This window comes from Diaporthe citri (assembly GCF_014595645.1).
Source record: "Diaporthe citri strain NFHF-8-4 chromosome Unknown scaffold_17, whole genome shotgun sequence".
NCBI classification, from domain to species: Eukaryota; Fungi; Ascomycota; class Sordariomycetes; order Diaporthales; family Diaporthaceae; genus Diaporthe; species Diaporthe citri.
The window spans coordinates 312,841-335,572 of NW_025064862.1; the positions used below are offsets into that span (position 1 = coordinate 312,841).

The following is a 22,732-nucleotide window of genomic DNA, read 5'->3' on the forward strand; positions in this document are numbered from 1 at the left end:
ATCCATGGTCTCTTCCAAAAAGGCTCAATGAGGTCATTGAGCCTTAGTCTCCAGCATCCTCCCGAGATTCTTTGTTCTCTCGGATCATGCGGCGGGCAACCCATCAATGTTAGAACATTATGAAGTAAACGACAGACCGGATATGGAGACTTGTTATGGATAGACGAATCAATAAATCTGACAACCTATTACAAAAGTGCGTCATTACACAGCAAATCAGTTAAAATTGAATTACAACGTTGTAAGGTGAAGTCTCAGCGAGGATCATGAAAGGCCGGAAACAACCAGGTCTTGCAAGTGCTATTCGTCTAAAATAATCTCTGTTACTCCTCCGCCAGTGCCATCTTTTAACCATGCATGCTGATTGGTTAGAATCCTTACATTTAATTAGCCTAGGATATGATTATTATAGGGTTTTCCTAAACCTAAACCATCCCGTAATGGGAGGCGGGGGCGCATAGCGACATCGCCAGGGGGGGGGCTGCGAAGCGAGGGCCCCCTCTTTATAAATTATCATATAATTATGCTGCTTTTATAAATAAGTAGCTCCCAGGGGCCCGTTAAGGGCTTTTTATATGGTATAACCGTGCATCTTAATTAATTAAAATCCTTATATTTAATTAATTTGCTTAAGGTTGTAAGGTTTAAGTAAGTTATAATATATATAATAAGTTTTGGCGCTTAATATAAGTATATTGCTTAAAGTAATTAAAGTTATAATTATATATTTATATATTATATATTTATATTTATATTTATATTTATATTTTTAAGCAATATATTTAAATTTAAAATATAAAATTTAAATATAAATATAAATATAAATAATATAACTTAAAAAGTATTTTAATTCTTTTAATTCTTTTAATTCTTTTAATTCTTTTAATTCTTTTAATTCTTTTAATTCTTTTAATTCTTTTAATTCTTTTAATTCTTTTAATTCTTTTAATTCTTTTAATTCTTTTAATTCTTTTAATTCTTTTAATTCTTTTAATTCTTTTAATTCTTTTAATTCTTTTAATTCTTTTAATTCTTTTAATTCTTTTAATTCTTTTAATTCTTTTAATTCTTTTAAGTTTTTAATCTTTTAATCTTTTAATCTTTTAATCTTTTAATCTTTTAATCTTTTAATCTTTTAATCTTTTAATCTTTTAATCTTTTAATCTTTTAATCTTTTAATCTTTTAATCTTTTAATCTTTTAATTTTTCAAAATAAATAAATAAATAAATAAATAAAACTAAATAACTAATTAAATAACTCATTAAATAATTAATTAAATAATTAATTAAATAATAAATAAATAAATAAATAAATAAATAAATAAATAAATAAATAAATAAATAAATAAATAAATAAATAAATAAATAAATAAATAAATAAATAAATAAATAAATAAATAAAAATAAATAAATAAATAAATAAATAAATAAATAAATAAAAATAAATAAATAAATAAATAAATAAATAAATAACCTTAATATTACCTTAAAGCTAATAAATAAATAAAAGGTTAATATTAATTAATATTAATTACTTTTAACTTTTTATTTTTTATTAATTTAATTAATTTAAATTAATTAATATAAATATAATATAAGTTTAAAATAAGTAACTTTTAATAAGAAATTTATATTTTATATTTATTAGCTGGGTTAACGTACGTTGGTTAATAGCAGACTGGTTATATTTAAATTAGCTATATAAAAGGAAGGAGGGTTGCAGCCATAAGCTGCAGAACCTCCCTCTAGCTATAAACTACTAAGGGTGGTTACATATTGCCACACATAACCCTTGCCTATTAATGCTTTAATGCTAATTACCTATAATGCTTATTATACTTAATGTTACTATTCCCTTATAATATATTTATAATCATATTAATAATCTTTAATTAAGTAATTAATGCATACCTTTAAAAAGTATATAAAAAAAAAAGTTAAATTAAACTTAAAACTATTAAGTTTAAATTTATTAATTAATTAAATTAATTAAAGGTATGCGCTTATTTAATTATATTAAGTACTTATAAAAAGTAAGCATATAAAAAGACTTAAGTTATTATTAAGGGGTTAAAGGTTAATTATTTTATTAAAGTATGCAATTAATAAATAAAAGTTATTTTAATAATTATATATAATAAATTATTTTAATTATATTAATTAATAAAGTATAAATTATTGCTTTTACTATATAAACATTTTATTTATAATATATTTTATAAACTTATACTTTTATTACTTATAATGCTTAAGTTAAATAAGAATTAAATTAAACCCTTAAATTAATAATATTATTATTTAATTTTTAACTTATAATATACCTTGATTTAATTTAGCTTAAGCTTAATTATATTTAATTTCCATAATTAAATAAAGATTAATTAATTATAAAAAAAGAATAAGTAAGATAAGTTATAAAGGTTAATAAATAAGGTATTTAAATAAAGAAGAAAAGTTAAGTATAAGGAATTATTAAGGAATTATTTAATATTAATTAAATTAATAAATAAAAATATATATAAAATTAATATATAAATATTAAATTATAAAATTTAATTAAGGATACTTATTAAATATAAGTTAGCAACTTAAATGCCCATAAAATAATAATAACCCTTATTACCTAAACCCTTAATATATAAGCATTATTATAAAAATCTTAGCTATAAAATTTACCCTTAAAAGAAAAGTAATTTTAAATATAAGCTATATTATATTATTCCTTAAGATAATTTATAATTAATTAATAAAAAAAGGATTTAAACTTTTATTAATTTTATATATTTTTATTAAATAAAAGTAAAAATTAAGTTACTTTAATAATTTTTTCTTTATAACCTTATTTATAATTAACTTAACTTATTAACTTTTATTAACTCTTATTTAAATATTTTCCCTAATAATAAGTAGTATATTAAGCTTTAATATACCTTTTCCTCTTATTTAAATAAATAACTATCCTTAATTAATATATCCTTATACCTTAATTATAATCTTATTAATAATTATAAATTACTTAAAAGTTTTATTTAATATACCCTTTATAAAAGCATTAGCTAAGTTATAATTACTAGCAATTTATTAAATTTTAAAAATCTTATATTTTTTATATAATTATTAAAGTATTATTAAGTTAATTATAAAGCATTTTTCTTTAATTATACTAAGCTTAATTAAGTACTTATATAAAGAGTATAAATTTATATAAATTATAAAAGGAATAATATTAATGCTAAGATAAATAATAATTTAATATAAAGTAGCTATTAAAATAATACCTATATTAAATTTATAAACTATATTATAAATCTTAGAAATTAAAATGCTTTTAATAACTCTTTTATACTTAATAAAAAATTAATAAATAATATTATTATAAATATTTAATTTTATAAAGCTATTACCTTAAGTTTTATTAATAAAAGTAATAATAAAGCTTATTTAAAAACTAAAATCTTAATTATTAATAAAAGAATTATTAATAAAAATAAGCAATTTAACTATAATTAAGTTAAGTAATATATATTATATATTATATTTAAAATAATTAACTTATTATTAAAACCTCTTATTAAGCTTAATATAATCTTCTTTACTTAAATTAATTATTTACGCAACTATAAATAAATTAAATATAGCTTTTAATTAATAAATAAAAGCTAAATAAGTATTATAAGCTTATTGCTTAATATATTATTATCCTTAATTAAGAAAGGTAATTTAAATAAAAGCAATCTTTATATCTTAATCCTTTTAATATATATTAATAATACTATGCTTTATAATAATAATTTTTATATTATTAAAGTTAAGTATTATTTTAAGGGTAAGTATTATCTTTAACTTATATTAAATATTTACCTTTTTAATCTTTTCTTCCTTTATTATTAAAAATATTAAAGTAATAATAAAGAAAGTATTATTTATTTATATAATTATAATATTAAAGTTATTTATATTACTATTTAAAATAAGAAAATATAAGTTATAAATAAAAATAATTATATTTAATTCCTTATAATAATATTTATAATATATTATTTATTAATATATATTAAACTTAATAATATTATATAAAGATTTAATAATATATATAATAATGTTAAAAGAATACTTATTATAAATCTTTAGTAATAACTTTATAAGTATTATATATTTAAGCTTTAACTTTAATTATAAATAGGCTTAAATAATATCTTAAAATTTAATATATATTCCTTATTAAAAAAAAAATAATATTAAAGCAACTAAAAGTTATTAACTTAATTATTAAATAATAAGGAATTAAGTAAAAATCTCTTTCTTATTATAATTATTATAATTAGCTATTATAAAGCATAACTTTTTATAAGGCTTCTTAATCTTACCCTTAATCTTATATATTATTTAAAACTTAAAGAATTATATATTATTATATATCTTTTTATTATAAAGTATAAACTTAAAAACATTATATTTAATTAAATTTAATACTTCCTTATAATTAAATTCCTTAAATAAATCTTTAAGTATAGCAATTATATTATTTTATTAAAGCTTTAATATAAATTTATAATTATCTTTTTTATATTAAGTAATAAATATTTAATTAAGAAATGCTTAAATAATAAATATTTATATTAAAAACATCTTAATAAAAGTTTTTAATTTATTCTTTACTCTTAAAAGTTATCTTTATTACCTTAATTTTAAAGGATTTAAATATATATTTAAAAGATTTAACTTAAAATATATAATATATTATAAATTATTATTTAGCTATAAAGTTTAAATTATAACATCCTTTATTTTATTATAATAATATAGTTATATTATTATAAATTAAAAGATTATTAAGTTATTTAAAAAATTTAAAATAAGGTTATAATTATTAATAATAAAATATTTATATAAGCCTTATTATTTATCTTTTTTTTATTATATTTTTATATTGCTTTATAATAATAAATTAAAAGTTTTTATAATATTAAGTTTATTATAAGTATTAAAAGCTATATTTACTTATTATTTAATATTTATTTTCCTTAAAAACTTTATTATTATTTTAATAGCTTTAATTTATTTTTATATTAAAAAAATAAAAATTAAGTCTTTTATAAGATATAAATAAGCCTTAAAAATAAATAATATAAGTATAATGCCTTAAGAGCTATAAATATTATTAATAGCCTTTATTATTATTTAAAAAATAGTCTTTTTTATATAAGTAATAATTAACTTAATATATAAGATATTAAATACTTATTAAAGAAAAGCATAATAGCATTTAACCTTATTAATAAATTAATAAGCTTTTATTAAAACTTATTTATAAATAATTCTCATTATTTATATTATTTTTTAAAACTTAATAAATATAAAGTTTATATTAATATTATAAAAAATTTAATTAAAAGGGCTAAAATAAGTATTAATTTAATACTTATAAAATACTTTTTATATATCTTTAATTAAAAGTAACTTAAAAAATTAAGCTATTTAAAATATTATTATTAAATTAATAATATAAAAAATAGGCTTATTTTTAAAAAGATATATAATATTAATAATAATTTTATAATTAAAGTTATAATTATCTTTTAAAATAAACTTAAATCTTTATAAAGTAAAATTATAAAGCTAATAATAATAATAAAACTTTATAATAATCTTTAAAGTTTTTATCTTTATATTATATTTAATGTTTTTTAATAAATAATTAAAACATTTAATTAATAAATATTTAAAATATTAATATAATTAATATAATTCTTTTTTTATAAAAAATATAATAAAGATATATAAAAAGTATTATAAATATCCTTACTTTTAAGTAATTAAAAATATCTTTTTAAAGTTATTTAATTATTATTAAATTAATTTATTTATTATATTTTATAAATAAATATATAACTTATTTATATTATTTATATAAAGCAAGAAAGGAATATATTTTTTAATAATATAAAAGGTAATTAAACTAATTATAACTTTTATTATTACCATTTTTAAAAATAAAGCTTATAATTCTTTATTAAATTTAATAAATACTTTTCTTATTTATAAAGTATTAAATTAAATAAAAGGGTTTTTATATTAAAAAGCAAGGTATTATTTATATCTTGTTATAAAGAAAATTATAATACTTATATTAAGAATAATGCCTTAAAATTAAATATAAATATATTTTTTAATTAAGATAAATTAAAAAGTAAAAATAAATATTATATCTTTTTTATCTTTATTAATATTATCCTTTTTAATAATTATATCTTTTAAAAAAAAATTATAAAAAAAGGCATTATTTATAATAATTTAATAATATATTATATTATCTTTATAATTATTCTCTTTTTTATTAAAGATAATTCCTATATTAAGTTCTTTATATTTTATAAAAAATATAATATAATTAATATTAATAGCCTTATAATTAATATATTTTATTTATATAAAGTATTAATTATAATATTATTAACATTTTATTAATAAATAATTTAAAGATTAATAATTAATTTTATTATAAATATAATACTTTTTATTTCTTAAGATATTTTATTAATTATTATAATAAGAATTATATTAAGGATAAAAGTTATTATTATTAAAGTTACCTTAATTAAAGTTACCTTAATTAAAATTATTATAATTAAAGCTTCCTTAATTATATTTATTATAACTTAATAACTTATTATTTTAATATTAATAATTAATATAATATACTTTATTTCCCTTATTATTAATATTTTAATTATCTTTATTATAATATTAATTAACATTACATTAAAGATTAAATTTAAAAAAAGATTTTAATCTTAAAAATAATAATTTATATAAATATTTAAAATTAAAAAATATATATTATAATTTTAATATATTTATATAAATATAAATAATTATTATTTATAAGAAATTATCCCCTTAATAAAGTATATTAAATACTTATTAATATAATTATAATTTATTAAATATTATAATAAAAACCTTTTAAAAATACTTATTAACATTCTTTAAATTAATATATATCTTATTAAATATAATTAAGATTTAATTATAAAAATATTATTAATAATTAACCTTTATATTAAAATAAGCTTTAAGCTTTAAGTATATATTATAAATAAAAAACCCTATATTAATATAATAAATATAATAAATTTTAACATAATCTTTAAAAATTAAAAGAAATATTATATAAAATTATTTAAGTTTAATATTTATTATTTAATAAATATTAAGGAAAATTCTTATTTTATTATTTAATAAATTATATAATTCACCACCTTAATTCTTATTTTTATCTTACATTTTATTAAATTATATATTATTATTAATATTAAGAAAATTATTTATTATCTCTTAAAAAGATAAATCTTAATATAAATTATATAATTATAAAGATTTTAATATTATAATAAATAGCAATATTAAATATAAAGTCTTTATTAACTCCTTAAAGGAAATACTTATAAATTATTCCTTAAGTTATAAAGTTTTTAAGTATTTTAATAAACTTAATCTTTATTAAGATAATATCTTTTAATATCTTAAGAAAGCCCTTATATTTAACTAATTAAGAGTTTCCTTTTTATAAGATAATAATTATAATGCTTATTATAAGAAAATTAATTAAATAAAGTTTTATCTTAATTTTATAAATAATTAAAAATAAAAAAATTATAATCTTTAAAATTCTTTATTATCTTTAATAAAGGAAATTAATTGCTTTAAATTTTAATAAAAAGAAGTAAAAGCTATAAATAATAAAATTATATTAAGAGCTAAGATTTCTTAAATTTCTTAAATAATAAGTATTTTTTAAATACTTATTATCTCTAGCTTTTAAAATTAAAGCCATTAAATATAAAACTTAAAAAGTTTATATATATTAACTACCTTATATAATTCCTTCTTTTACTATAAAAAATACTTATTATATATAAGCAATACTTTTAAATTAATATATTACTTATTAACGCTTCCTTTAATATTAACTTTTCTTTCTTAAAGGAATTTCTTAAAGTTTTAAATAATAATTAACTTTTTAAATATTATTATATTTTAAAAAGCAAAATCTTTTATAAAGCATTAAAATAAATTATTATTTATATCTTAATATTTTATTATTTCCTTTATAAATTTAAAAATAATAATATTTACTTAACTAATTATATTATTTACTTTTATTACTAATTTATTTTAATAATTAAGATTAACTTATTAACTTTAAAACCTTTTATTAAAATTAAAAAGTAATTAAAATTCTTATATAAAAGCATTATTAGTATTTAAGGGTATTTCTTTAATATTATTATTAAATTTAACTATTTTGTTAAGCTATTAAAATATTTAAATAATTTATATATAAAGAAAAAGAAAAAGAATAATTAAAAAAATATAATAAGGTTATTTTAAAATATAAAAAGAAAATATTAATTATATAATAAGAAAATATTTATTAAAAAATATTTATTAACTTAAGTAAATATAAATTATTATTTATATTAAAGTAAAATAATTATAAGCACTTTTAATATTAACTATATAATAAAACGCGCCATATAATTAGCAAATCCAAGGCATTATTAAGAACTTATTAATTAATAAGTTAAATCTTTATAATAAGAAAGTTAAGGCATTATTAATCTCTTCCTATTAATTTTAATTATAACATAACTATTAATACTTAATTAAATAAGGTTTCATTATTAATAATTACCTACCTTTATAATATTAATATTAACTATTTAATATAAATATCACAACTTAATTATAATAATTCCCATTATTAATAATTACCGCTTAATTAATAATAATATAAATTTATTACTTACTTACCTTACTATTTATAACTATTTATAAGCAATTATTAATTAATATTAGCTAAATTAATATATATTAATTAATAATAAACTAGTTATATTTAAATTAACTATATAAAAAGAAAAAAGATTACGGCCATAAGCTGCAAAACCTTCCTTTAGCTATAAATTACTAAAAGTAATTACATACTGCCACACATAACCCTTGCCTATCAATACTCTAATGCTAATTACCCATAATACCTATCATGCCTAATGCTACTATTCCCTTATGGCACGTCCATAACCACAATATTAAAGAATATTAATTATATTATTAAAAATATAATTTATTAAAATATAATTAAAATTTAATTAATTAAATCTTTATTTATCTTTTTTATAAGCTTTTATATTATATTTAATGTTTTTTAATTATTATATTATTATTTAATTCATTTATTATAAATTACCTTTTTAACATTATTATTTATTTTATTAGCTAATTGTTTTTTCTTTTATTTTTATAAATAAAAGCTTAAAATTCCTTTAAAATAAGTGCTTTTTAAGCTATATTTAAGTTTCTTTAACCCTTTAACATTTAATAAATATTATATTAATATTTTAAAGTATATAAATTTATTTATTTATAAAAGTAATTAAATATATTATAACTTATACTTTTTTTATTATTTAATTAATAATCTTTATAATTAAAATAAAAAAGCTTTCTTAATAAATAAAAATTTTACTTTTAATAAAACTTAATTATTAAATAATTTATTAAATATTTAATAATATTTAAAATTATTATTTTTAAAGAGAAATAAAAAGGGATTATATTAAAGTTTATAAGTAAATATTAAGCTTAAAAATTATAAAGTTAAAGTTTTAAAGAAGAATTTTCTTTTAAAAAAGAATATATATTATAATTATTAATTTTTAATATATTTAATATTTAAGTAAGTAAATTAAAGTAAAATTAATATAAAATAATAAAATATAATTAATATTAAAAAACATTATTTTATATAAATTTTAATAACTTTTAATTATATTATATTATTATTAACCCCTTTAAATTAATAAAATTAATTAAAAATAAGGAATTTAAAGTAATTAATATTAATTAATGCTAACTTTTATTAATTTTTTTATATTAAAAAAGTAATAAAGTTAATTAAAATTAAATAAAGTTAAAAAAAATTAATTATTTATTAATATTAATTATTTATTAATAAATTATATTATATATATATATTTAATATTTTAACTTTTAATAAAAATATATAATATATAATTTTCTTAAAACTTTATAATAAAAAGTTAAAATTATTAATTTTAAGGAACATTTTTATTAATATTATTATTATAAAATAATTTATATATATTTTTTTTATTAATTTAATAAGTTAAATATATAAAATATTTTATAATTATATAAATAAGCTTTTCTTTAATTAATATTAATAAAGTTATTATTATTTAATTTATAAGCCTTAAATTAATTAACTTTAAGTTTATCTTTAAAAATATTTTCTTTAAACTTTTAAGTTATATAATATATATTTAAATTAAAAGCCTTTTAAAGAATTTTTAAAATAAATAAATAAAGAATATATATATATTTAAAGTATATATATATATATATATATATTAATAAAGTATTAATATAAATGCTTTTCCTTTTATATATAATATAATTAATTAATAATAATTTTTAAATCTTAATTATAAATAAAGAATTTCTTAATTTTATTTAAGTAAATTATAAATTATATATTAAATTCCTTTAATTATATATACTTAAAAATATAATATAAAAATATTATTATAACTCTTTTAAATAATAAATTATTATTTTAATAAATATTTAAGCTTATAATTTATTAAAGATTATATAATTAATAAAAATATAATATATATAAAATATAGGTATAAAAGAATATAAAAGAATTATTATTATATTTTTATTGGCTTGCTTAATTACTTTAAATATAAGTTATTTTTAAAAGGAAGCCCTTTTATTTATATTTTTTATTAAGGCTTATAAAATATTTAAGAATTCTTAAATTATTAATTAATTAATATATATTAATAATTAATTAGCTAATAATTAAGTAATAATTAATTAATATATAATCTTATTAAAGTAAGTTAAAGGGCTAGCTTATAAATTAAAAGTAGCCAAAAGGGTACCTAGGAATATATAGTTTTTCTACTTAAATTATAAAAGGTTTTAAAAATCTACTTACGTAAGCTAATTATATAAGAATATAATAAATACTTATATATTAATATTAATTATTAATATTATAAATATATAAGTTTTAGCTTTCTAGCCCTTATAATTATAAAGTTATTAAAGAAATAAGTCTTTTTTTCTTATATATATTTAAGCTTCTTTATTTATTTATATTATATAAGATTTATTTATAAGGGATATTTATATATCATTATAAAGCTTATTTTTTATAATATTACATAAGCATAATATATTACGTAATATTACTTATAGGGCGAACCTCCTTTATATATACTTTCTTTTTAACTTTATTTATTTATTTCTTTATTTTAAAAGAATGGCTCTTGTGAGCTTTAGAAAAACTATCCACACAATATTATATTATATTTCTTAACACTTTATAAATCTTTATAAAGCTTTAAATAAATTAAATATATTTAAGACGTATTTTTACTTATAAGACCTTTATAATATATATAAAGAAAATAAATATAGCATAATTATATTAAATTTATATTTATACTTATATTATAAAATATAATTTCCTTAATAATAATTTATATAAGAAAATACTTAATCTTATTTTTTAAGTTAAATAAAATCTTTCAATTTATAACGTCTTAACATAACTTTAATATATATAAAATACTTATAAAAATAATATTATCTTAAATTATATAATTTATATTAAGTAATATTATAAATAATATATAAATTAATCTTTATTTTAAGGTTTATTTTAAATATTATTATAGTTATTTAAATTTTAAATTTATTTTTATTATAATATAATATAATAAAAAAAGTATATATATATTTATTTTTATATATTTATATTTAATATTTATTTAAATATAAAGATTAAAAATATAAGAGTTTTTTAATATTATATATTTTTTAACATAATACCGGAAATACTTATAAAATTTAAAATTATATCATCTACTTTAACACATAATCTCTATATATTGATTTAATTTGAAATTTATATCTGTTTAATTGGTGGAGTTAGATAATAGTGGTTTTGGTGTAAAAAGTGGCCCGAATCAGGGGGTGGCCCGAATGTGGACCCCTTGACTTAGAAGCTGTTGGGACTCAGTCAGACCTCGAAATTCAGGCTTCGGCAGCAGAAAGCACACTGTGGGCAATGTGCAAATGCGTGTGGGCTGTTCCCTAGCAAAGATGTGGTCCTTCGAGGACACATGAAGAAAAAGATAGCTGAATGCCGGGGGCTGGTACGTACGATCTTGATTCAATTTATTGCCAGCCATGTAGCGCAGACTGTACGTAATGGTATTGGATTCGAACCCCAACTGTTTCCCAATCACCTTCAACCATCTGCTGGTCATTTCTTGGGTCATCGGCTGTGAGGACATTGTGTACCCCTCCACGCCCCGTACCGTTCGTCGGAAAAGGTATTGTTCTTTGATCTCAGTTTTAAGCACGAGACGCAGTTCATTCGTGTCTGGGTGAATTCTCAGTGTGCTTAGGATATGTGGATCGTCGTTGAGTTCCTCGGACCTGAAAGCACGGTTCCGGACTAACACAGCCAGCAAGAAGACGTGGGGGCTCATGGGGAGGCTCTCATCGTACATAACTTCAGGCACAAGGAAAGTCTTTCTGCGATGAGAATTAGCTGAGGCTTCGATGATGTTTATCTGAGCGGGATACGGTGTGGGCATGATGGAAAAGCGATTCTTTTCCAAGCTTAAGAGTTTCGACTTGCATTGGCTTTGTACCACGGTACTGCTTCGTCTCCTCCAGTCTGAGCCTGATCGTCAGCCTGGGTGGGCCTTCCGGATCCTGCGGGCGACGTATCAAAATGAGCTCTACGTGCTTGAATCTTATTTGAAAATCAGCCGGCTGAAACTGGCGGGGCTATGAGGCCTTCAACAAGCTGTTTACTTCACATTCAAGATGCTCTGTGGCCTGGACCCCTGAGGAGCCAACAGGAGGAGGAAGAGGATAGCCAGAATGCGAAGCTCCCCAAGCTTGAAAGCTTGCTGGGTAGTACACAAGATCGTCTCGATATGAAGCTTTAAGTCATCGATAGTCATCGACCGATTCTCGCGTTTTTCGTGGCTTAATTTGAACGCTTTGCTAAGGGTAACGAGTCCCTGGATCATGTTAATATAGCCATTGAGTGGGTTCAGGAACCAACGTTTCAAGACTGCAAGGCTGGAGTCGGACAACTTACATTGCTTATCACGCCACGTGGGAGAATGTCATCAATCTTCTCAGTGACAACGCGCTCATAGAACAATCGGAAGCAACACCAAAAGGTAATCAGTGAGCCCATGGCTTTCACAGGACGCTTGTTGCGGCCCTTCGGGCTTTTCTTCTGACCTAGGTACCGATGGAGAAAGTTGTAGATGATTTCGAAATTTATCTCTTGACAACACTTCTCCCAGTCCTTGCAGCATAAGATCTTTTCACAGAACCTGTTCTTACTTTAGCTTCAGCCCAGGACTTCCATTTGTTTACACGTACGACTGCCAGTAGTTCTGCGCATTCTCAATCATTTTCAGTGTTCCCTTTGCGTAGTGTCTGCGCTTGAAGTCGTCAACATTGATGTTCCGGATGTTCTGCCGGTAGAATTCAGGAGGCGCCACATTCCCGTCATAGAGGAGCTCCTCATCGGAATCCAACTCTCCGGGAGCATCTTGGACGTTGGGGGTGTCTGGGAGCGGTGCCGGGCCGGCTCGGTCTCTGATCGTATTGCTCATTGGAAGCGCCAGATCTGCTCCTCGACTTCCTCCACGTCCTCTTCCGGCTGGGACTGAGCTAGGGCGACCGACGGAGGCTGATCTCGGGCCGCCCTCGATTTTGCTTTGGGATTGGATTTCATTGAGGCCCGACGATCGGGGATGTCGCCATCCGAGTCGTCTTGTTCGGTTATGTACTCATCAGAGGCAACCTCGTCAGAGGCGTTGTCGTCAGAGAGACTGTTGTTGGCGGCATCATCAGCATCAGGATTGTACTCGTCGGAAGACGACTCGTCCGCTGATGGCGAGGTATCTGGTTCAGAGGACAAGTCCAGATCACGAGTGCGTTGGGTCCTGGACATGATGGCAGTAATCCGAACGACAGACGAAAAGTCTTGTCACGAAGCTGGTGTGAGACAAGATTCAGGTATAGCAACGCAGAGGACGGACCAGTGAGCGGAAGTTGGATTGAGACGAGCCAGACCTTGACTGTTCGCAATTTGATTTGCCTTTCCACTTCAGTCGGACAACCGGGGCTCGGTTCTGGCCGTTCCGATACTGTTTGCACTTGTACCTGATGTCCCACCTGCACACTAATGCAGATCATGGCGGCCACCTAGGCAGACAGGGGCTAGACATATGCAATGCAGTCAAAGCAAACATCGCCGGTAGGCTCCCGGCCCACGGAGAGTTTACCTATTTGGAATCTGGATCAGTCTCCAGAATCGTCGCGTGCCTCCAGCTATTGCCGTTTACACCCCTTGAGTGCTGGGCGGAATCGAGTGACTGCGCTGTATGCACGATCTGTGGAATAAATCGTGAAGAAATTTGCTTGGAACTTGGCCATGTGCAGTGAGAAGATATGTGAGGGCTGCTATTTGGATTGGCACTGGGGTTTGACAACCTGGTGCGTTTGAACTTTGCTCAACAAGGTTGACGGCAACGCAGCTGGGGTTCCATGAGCAGCAGACTTGGTCCACCCTGCTGTGGTAGCCGCGAGTCACTTGCATGGCGCTTTTCCGAGTTTAACCTAGCCACCATGATTGGCGATTAGCAAAGCCTCAGATGTTCTCAAGCTCACATGGAGGGAGGTCGAGCGTGTCTCGGACGCGCCAAGGTCCTCGTGGGAATCCCCGCAGCTCCTGCCGCTACACCCCTGGCTCATTGGTCCACACACAAACCTTCATCGCCCCCCGCACCTGGCGATTGGGCCGGGCATGGCAGTCGGGCACGGATGACAAGTGCACGAAGCGTGGTTTGCTCGACAAGCAAATCACGGAATGCGAGGCCGCGCTGTCCGTGAAGCATTGAGAGATACCCTGAAGCGAGGAGAACATCTTCCATGAGGGTTTCGATGGGCAAGAAAGGGCGAGCACATTTCTCTGAATTGGTCTAGAAGGAGTATGAGCAACTTGCTGCCAGGCGGAGAAACCGATATTGATCACAAAGCGCCCCAGTTTCCCTCGAGCTGCGTGTTCTGCGTGTCGTACTGGGAGTCCGCCAGCTTCAGACATTGGCATCCACAATGCCTTGGCCAGACCTACAGTAAACCTGGTCACGCGATTGGGTCCGCAGAGCTTGAACTGCCAGGCCTGGTACCAGAGTCATCCGCGCTTAACTCTGAAGGCACACCTTGCCTTGCGTCCAATCTTCGATTAGCCCGGTCGATGGCCTCGTCGAGTTGCTTCTGTGCCCACTCCAAACCATTGCGAAAGGCTCCTGCCGCCTTGCGCAGATCCTCCAGCGATTCATCGAGGAACCAAGAACCAACCTTGCTTGTGATGTACTCGACGCCATCTTCAGAGTGCCGAGACGCAGACTGCTGACGCTGCACACGGCTCGTAGCAGAGCCGCAAGGACGGATGTGAACACAATACATCCTCAGCACCCCAGCAGCAAAGGTACACGTGAGAGTCCGAGCAGCATGCAGCTGATCCACATCACCTCCCTCACTGCCGAATGCCCAGAGTGCTTCCATGCCCCGAGCCGCGAGAGCACCATCATACACAGCTTGCACGTCGGCTACTTCCTGGGACCCTCCTGGGCCTTTGACATGAACGATAAAGTTGGGGCAGAGGATATCTTGGGAAGCAGTTGGGAGGATGAGGTCTTGCAATTGAGGATCATCACGAACCGCCCGGTCGAGAGTCCTAGGCCGCGCTCCATAAGCACGATCTGGATAACCAGGTACCAGTTGGTCGGGCGTCAGTGGATATAGCCGGCTCATCTTCACAGGCCCCCGCTTGACCTGTTTTGTGTTGACAGACAGCACGCCTTCAACGAGATCCAGTGTTCTCGACCGAGGCTCCTCTGCCGTAGTCATATGATATGCCTTATTGAAGCGGCCGAAGTCTTCAGCGGTAAACGTCTCCGGTTCGAGGGAAGCTCGTGAATTTCCGTGAACATGCGTAGAAATATCTTGAAAGTTGTCCGGGGGTGGTGGCTCTCCGCCATCCTCATACCAGTAGTGCATCGGCCAGACTCGATGGTCTGTGAGGTGTTGTTGGAACGCCGGGTCATATGGGCTGCTAGACTTTGTCCTCTGGTCTGAAGCAGTTAATCGTCCTCCTCTCGTGCTGCGCCGCTGCTTGTTGATACCGCCTCTGACTTCCCGAGCTGACCCGCCGCCTCGTTGGTCTCGAGGCATCTCCTCTTCCCCCTCTTCCCCCTCTTCCTCCCCTTCCTCCTCCTCTTGCTCGAAGCCGCGGAGGTCGGAAAGGTCCGGGCCGCCGAACCTGGCGTATCGGGGCAGGCTGCAATCGATCGGCACCGGTTTCTCTTGTCTTGAGACAGCAGCAACCTGATTATTCCTCCGATCGAGCTCCTCCAATGCCCCTAGCACTAAAGGGACGTGCGAAAGGTTGTCCCAGAACCTGGGCGGGCGGAGCGGGTCGTGTTCGTCGTCGCAGCCTTCCTCAACCCAGTCTCGAGGCTCGGAACGATCCTGGCCTTTATCGTGGTAGGTCTTCCGCTTCTTTGCCGGCCTGTCTGCTGTCGGCGGTGTCGACTGCGGCGGGGAGGGAAGGTCTGGTATCGGTTTGTTCTCTGACTGTCGACGGCGCTTCGGTGCAGCACTGATCGGGGTCGAGATTGGTTTCGAGCGTCTCAAGGCTTGCTGTCGCATCCTGTTTGATCCCGAGTCAGCTCGTTGACGGTGTTGTAGCGTCGCAAGTTGTCTGGCAAGCAGCAATGTTGTGGAGTGAGAGTGGGTCGCGACTGATGCGGCTTAAAAACTGGCGCTGGAACCGGCGCTAAGTTCCCGGCTGGCAGGCCCTGCAGGGATCCTGAACTGGGATCCGCCCACTGGAAGGATAGCCCCTGCTCTACCCAGCTTGGTTCAGAAACAGTTCTGTTTAATTACACCCAACTACAACATCGGCATGATCATGAAAGATTGATTGATCAGAAAGGAAATTGTGAAGACTTTGGGGTTGTGGCATCACCTCTACAGCTATTTCCTTCGTGACTTATGTCTCCTGCCTCTGTTTCTCGTCTCAATACCACTGGCAGGCCCCGGAAATTCCAAGTGGGCCAGCTTCCACGCCAACATTATATTCGTCCCAACTGCTGGTGAATCGCCTCTTATTCCACGTTCCCTGCATAGTTCCATCAACTTTTTAATAAGCATCTTCGTATACTTCTTATAAGCGACCTTTTTCGTTCTGAGACTTATTCTGGTGGGTGTCTGTTCCATGTTAGCGTACCGGTACATCATCACTGCAAAGACGGACACCTAGGTACATTGACGCACTTGAATGTTCGCGCTTCGTGGCCGGTTTTCCTCCTCCACGGAAGCTGCCACTTCCCGATGTTAGCCAGACTGCTGTGATGATAGGATGGATGCGAGGCTAGACTTACACTCGTCGCCAGAGCTGTCAGCGCTGGATTTGGTCTCCGACTCCGTATCGATTTCTCCATTTGACCCCATATTGGTATCACTATCTGATGCCGACTCTGCGTTCCTTTCGAGCTCGGACATCTGGCTGTTCGATCTTGCAGCAGTGTTGTTGGCCGTCGCTGTGCTTGTCTCCCTGGAGGTCTTCGAACAAAAGTCACTGTCACCTTTTCCTGCCCGTTCCCGGTCGAATCTATCACTTCAAACCACCCTGGCCTGCTGACATCGTTGTGTGAGAGGAGCCTCACGGCCAGGCGATCTGCATCTACTGTCCGGCCTTCTTCTTTGAGTGTCCGAATGATTGTGTTCGCTGTTTGGTTCCAGATCCCTCGTCGTTCGGTCCACTCGCGGAACTCCCTGTGACGATGTTGAATCCACCCGAATCTCTGGCTGTTCAGGTCATGGAGCTCATCTAGCAGATACATTGTCAAGTCGGCGACCGAGCTCTGGCTGACATCGGGAATCCTGGCCGGAGGTCGGCTGAGTCGTTGGTCTGGCGTCCTGTGGTCGGGATGGGGCTCTCCGTTAGGCTCAGGAGCCTGCTGTTCAAGATAATTGATCAGATCTCCGAGACGCTTGAATTCTACCTTGACTTGGATGAAAGCTTCGCGATAGTGGTTGGCGAGCGCCTCCGCCCTGTCGGCTCTCTCCAGGGCTCTCTCCATCTCGGATTCTGACACCATTGTGGTCGTAGTACTCTCAATCAAAGTGAATATGGGCTGGGGAACCTGGTAAGCATTGACAAAGATCTTGTCATCCTGAAGGTCTGAAGGCACCTGTTACGAGGTTCAGATAACCGCCACCCCACCCGAGCAACAAACACCAATTTCCTACCAGGGGGAGGGGGGTTTTCGTCAACATCGCACCACTATGTTAATGGAATAGCGACATAATAGTGACATGCAATCAAGGTTTTGATATGCTTTTTTTATGTGTACATTGCATTATTTACACGTTACTAATATATAAACGTTCCTAATATATAAACATTCTTAATATATAAATATTCTTAATATATTATATATAATGTTACCCTTAATATAATGTTAACTCTTAATATAAGGGTAAAAGAAACCTCTTTTTTTTCTCATTCCCAACCCAACTACTTATTTATTTTTTACTAACTTAACTATTTATTATAGGAAGATTTATGAAATTACGGAAATATTTAAAAATAAAAGCAAACTTAAAATTAATAAGATTTAAATTAAAGCTTTTAATATAAATTTATAATAATATTAACTAATATAAAATTAATATTAATATAAAGTTAACGTTAATATAATTTAAAGCTTTAATATATTTTATTTCGCTATAATGACAAAATTTTGATTAAGTGTCAAAACATGATTACATTACGTGACCCAGTCGAAGACCCCCCTTCCCCCTGGTAGGTTGCGCGTTACCCAAGTAGTACATCTGCATGCATTTGGGCCCACACCACGTCGCGTCGGACCTACGTGAGGGGCAAACATTGCGCCTGTGGGACCTTCTGCTTTAAATTCCCTCCTGACATCGATTTACCAGAAGCAGGCCCACAAGTTTAGAGATGACGTGAGTGGTGGCTAACATCACCATGTAATGGTGTTGAGATGTCTGATGTAAGAGAAAACCAAGAGGAAGTGTGAGTTCATTCTTGCCCCATTCTTGGGTTTGGTGCTGACTTTTATAATCGTATCACAGCCTGGCTGTTCTTGGCCAGGACTTCGGCAGTCTTCATTCTAAGCTGGCCTTGGTCTATTACAGCGAATCGAACCAAGTACAGGTCTCACGCATCCAGTTCCAGGGCCGTGTTGATGACCCCGACTACCCAGAGACCAATTCGGAGTTCCAATTTGCAGCAAGTGCAGCGCCACGGGGACAGAATACCAACTTGGTTGGAGGCAAAGCAGCTGAGCAATATGATACATGTATCCCGCTCAAAACGATGGTTGTGTGTCTCTCCATCCCAAAGGCGTGGCACCGCAAGAAGGTTGTCTCAGGAATGCACTCGGGACCTGAACTTCTTGAGGCCTTGCACACAGGCAAAATCACAACGGATATGATCCGAGATGCCTTGACAACACATTTCCAGCGACTGCGCAAGATGGCGCTCCTTCAAGCCAACTCCCAACGCGTGCGTGTAAGCATCGCGGTATTGGCCCTCACGTACCCTAACTATCTATTCGAGCATGAGTCGCAGCATGACTCTGATAGGTATGTAGATGGCTGCCATTCCAAGGAGACACAAGCTAATATAGGCCGAAAGATACATGGAACTCTACTTGGAGCTCATTCGGATTGTCTGGGGGCCTGACATCAAGGTTAGGGTCGTCAGCAAGGGACAAGCAGGCGCATTGCATCTATGCCAGGCGTGGTTTGACACAATTACCGGCACTGTCCGACAGCAGGTTGAGTCCGTATTTAGAGGGTTCAACAAGGATTCATGGATTATTTTTTATTATTATTATTATTATTATTATTATTATTATTATTATTATATTATTATTATTATTATTATTATTATTATTATTATTATTATTATTATTATTATTATTATTATTATTATTATTATTATTATTATTATTATTATTATTATTATTATTATTATTATTATTATTATTATTATTATTATTATTATATATTATTATTATTATTATTATTATTATTATTATTATTATTATTATTATTATTATTATTATTATTTATTATTATTATTAATAATAATTTAAGGGTATATTAAATAATAATTATTATAGTTATAAAAAGCATTATAGGGGTGGTAAGGTGTTTAAGATTAAGGTAAATAGTGGGCTTTAATTAGCTGTAATAGGCTGGCTGCTTAGTTATGTAATGAGAACAGGTGCGCCATCCGTTTTAACCTATCCGTTCGCTAAAAGAATATAAGCAGAGCATGCACGGGAAATCTCACCAGGGAATCATCCAAAATATCAGTCATGTCTTCCTAAGGAAGATTACAACAGCACACTCTGGTCTAGACCCGGTATTCTTGTACATTTTCAAATTTTTTAGATGATGTGTCTCCTAGACACTGGGCGTTGCATATCTCCCAGACAGAATCATCCCGGCAGACTGGTTTGAAGCCAGTGGGGTGCAGCAGCGGCTATCTCAACATCAACGGATACATGGAAACGTAGAACGAATCAATATTCAACTGACACTCGCGCCAGCTGCTATTCCCTGAGAGTTTTCTCGTCCTTGAAGCAGAAGCAGACATGAAGGTGTCTTATCTACTACAAAGATGTCCTTGGTATTACAGTGATGAAAAGAAGACCTTTACGGCCTAGCGTATCGATTCCCAGCCTCTAACCTTTGCTTATGCTTCTATCAATAGCATTCTTTCATACTCAGAATGTATTCCGTGTCCTCTGAGACTTATAGCTACAGCTGAATTTATCAGATTATCAAATTGAAGTAAAGATCAGTTTTACACTAGAGCTATGCAGTGCCCTATAATATGTGTTACCCTGCTGCCACTACTGCTATAGAGAGCCTATACCGTTCCCAGGTCAACGCCGCCGTTAGCTTAGCAATCGGCCATTGTGATTTGTCACTATCTAGATGACGCTGCACAGTACCTCTGGGAACTTCGGCTAATGTCCAGCCCAAGCTGCAGACACCAGTCACTCATACCTCTTCGAGTCGGGCCTGTAAGGCAAAACGCTTGAAATTTTACTGCTCACTAACGCTCTTCCTCATGTAGTATCGCCGTATTGCGTTATCTCTGACACACAGACGACCTTGGCCGCGAATCTAAGTATAACTTAAAACTTGTACTTACGTAAGGTGTGGCTGGAGAGAACGGGGCAGCTTCGCGGCTAAGGAGGTCTGTGACTAAATTGCAGCCCCTATAAGAACGAAGGGATGCCCCCTTGCCCTTAACAGCCCAGCCCCCTTTAAATCTTATTTTTATTTTTATAAATTTTTTTTAAAAATAAGTAAGTACCTTTCTTAAAATAAAAATAAAAGATTAATTAAGCTTTTATAATTTTTATATATATTTTTAAAAAGTTATTAAAAGTAGCTTTTATACCTTTATTTAATTTTTTTAATTAAATACTTTATATTTTTATAAAATAAGAAATTTAAAAATTTAAAAAATATATTAAAAATTGCTTTTTTTATTTAATATGTAATTTTTATAAGGATTATTTATTAAAAAGGTTTTAAAATAAAAGTATATTAAAAAAGTGTTATTTTATTTATTATATATTATTATTCCTTTATTTAACTTTTCTTGCATTTTAATTTTAAATATCCTTTTATTACATTTATTTTGCACTGCTATATTATCCCTACAGATTACTAAGAAAGCTCGGGCCCCCAGAACGCACGCGTTTGAAGGACACCTGAACCTTTGAGTTAAGTATTGCGTATTTTCTAGGTTGTGCTTTCTGACCCATGTCTTCATTGAGTGGAACTCAACTACCCCATCAAGCCTCATCATGAACCCTAGATCTACGAGCCGCTTGAAAATGGAGCTCATCCCAATTTCTCTCGTGCGTAGGGTCCAAGATTCGTGGTCCCATATACACTGAAATATTTGCTCAGTGTCAGTCCTTTTTGCCACTGAACCATTGCCATCCTTGATAACTGGCGTGGATAACAAAGGCTGTCCTTCCAGCCACTCCATAAGCTTGCTCCCAAGCCGCGTTTGCACGTCATCAGTGGTCTCCCACCACGAGAAGGATGTTATTCGCGGCTCTTTTTGTACATCCGACTTCCCAAGCACACGACATGTTTCACTATTGTGGTAACTTTCACATACATTTTCGAGATCAATACAGGCCTTTGGAAAAGATTCTTCATCCAAGGTCCAACAAGAGCTGCGCAGAGTGTTGGTCAGGAGTTTGACAATCATGTATGCCGGGATCGATACGAAAATTGCGCGTTGCAAGATTGCTCGCAAAGAATCGAATGTGAACACATGTCGCTCCAAATCTGGAGAGGTTCGTCGACCTTCCACCTCACAAAACGCGAGATTGACCGGGTAACTCAGCCTTGCACCCTCTGAAACGAATAGGACGAACACTTCCGCGAGGCAAGTCAGCTCTGCCAATGATGGCGGCTGTTTATGATCGAATCGATGAGTTTGGGCCCCAAATAG

At 29.1% G+C, this 22,732-nt stretch overlaps 2 protein-coding genes across 2 annotated transcripts; one reads left to right on the top strand and one right to left on the bottom strand.

Moving 5' to 3' along the window:
* Positions 1 to 13,505: 13,505 nt before the first annotated feature.
* On the bottom strand, positions 13,506 to 18,308 carry INS49_005421 (uncharacterized protein; the record flags this gene model as incomplete). The annotated part of the gene is made up of 8 exons (XM_043166201.1): positions 13,506 to 13,734; positions 13,929 to 14,028; positions 15,363 to 15,558; positions 15,922 to 16,855; positions 17,369 to 17,415; positions 17,482 to 17,531; positions 17,589 to 17,761; positions 17,833 to 18,308. The coding sequence occupies 8 exons, from the start codon at positions 18,306 to 18,308 to the stop codon at positions 13,506 to 13,508; spliced, it is 2,205 nt and encodes a 734-aa protein (XP_043017233.1).
* Positions 18,309 to 19,217: 909 nt separating this feature from the next.
* INS49_005422 (uncharacterized protein) lies at positions 19,218 to 20,844 on the top strand (the record flags this gene model as incomplete). The annotated part of the gene is made up of 4 exons (XM_043166202.1): positions 19,218 to 19,249; positions 19,309 to 19,821; positions 19,874 to 20,020; positions 20,796 to 20,844. The coding sequence occupies 4 exons, from the start codon at positions 19,218 to 19,220 to the stop codon at positions 20,842 to 20,844; spliced, it is 741 nt and encodes a 246-aa protein (XP_043017234.1).
* Positions 20,845 to 22,732: the final 1,888 nt, after the last annotated feature.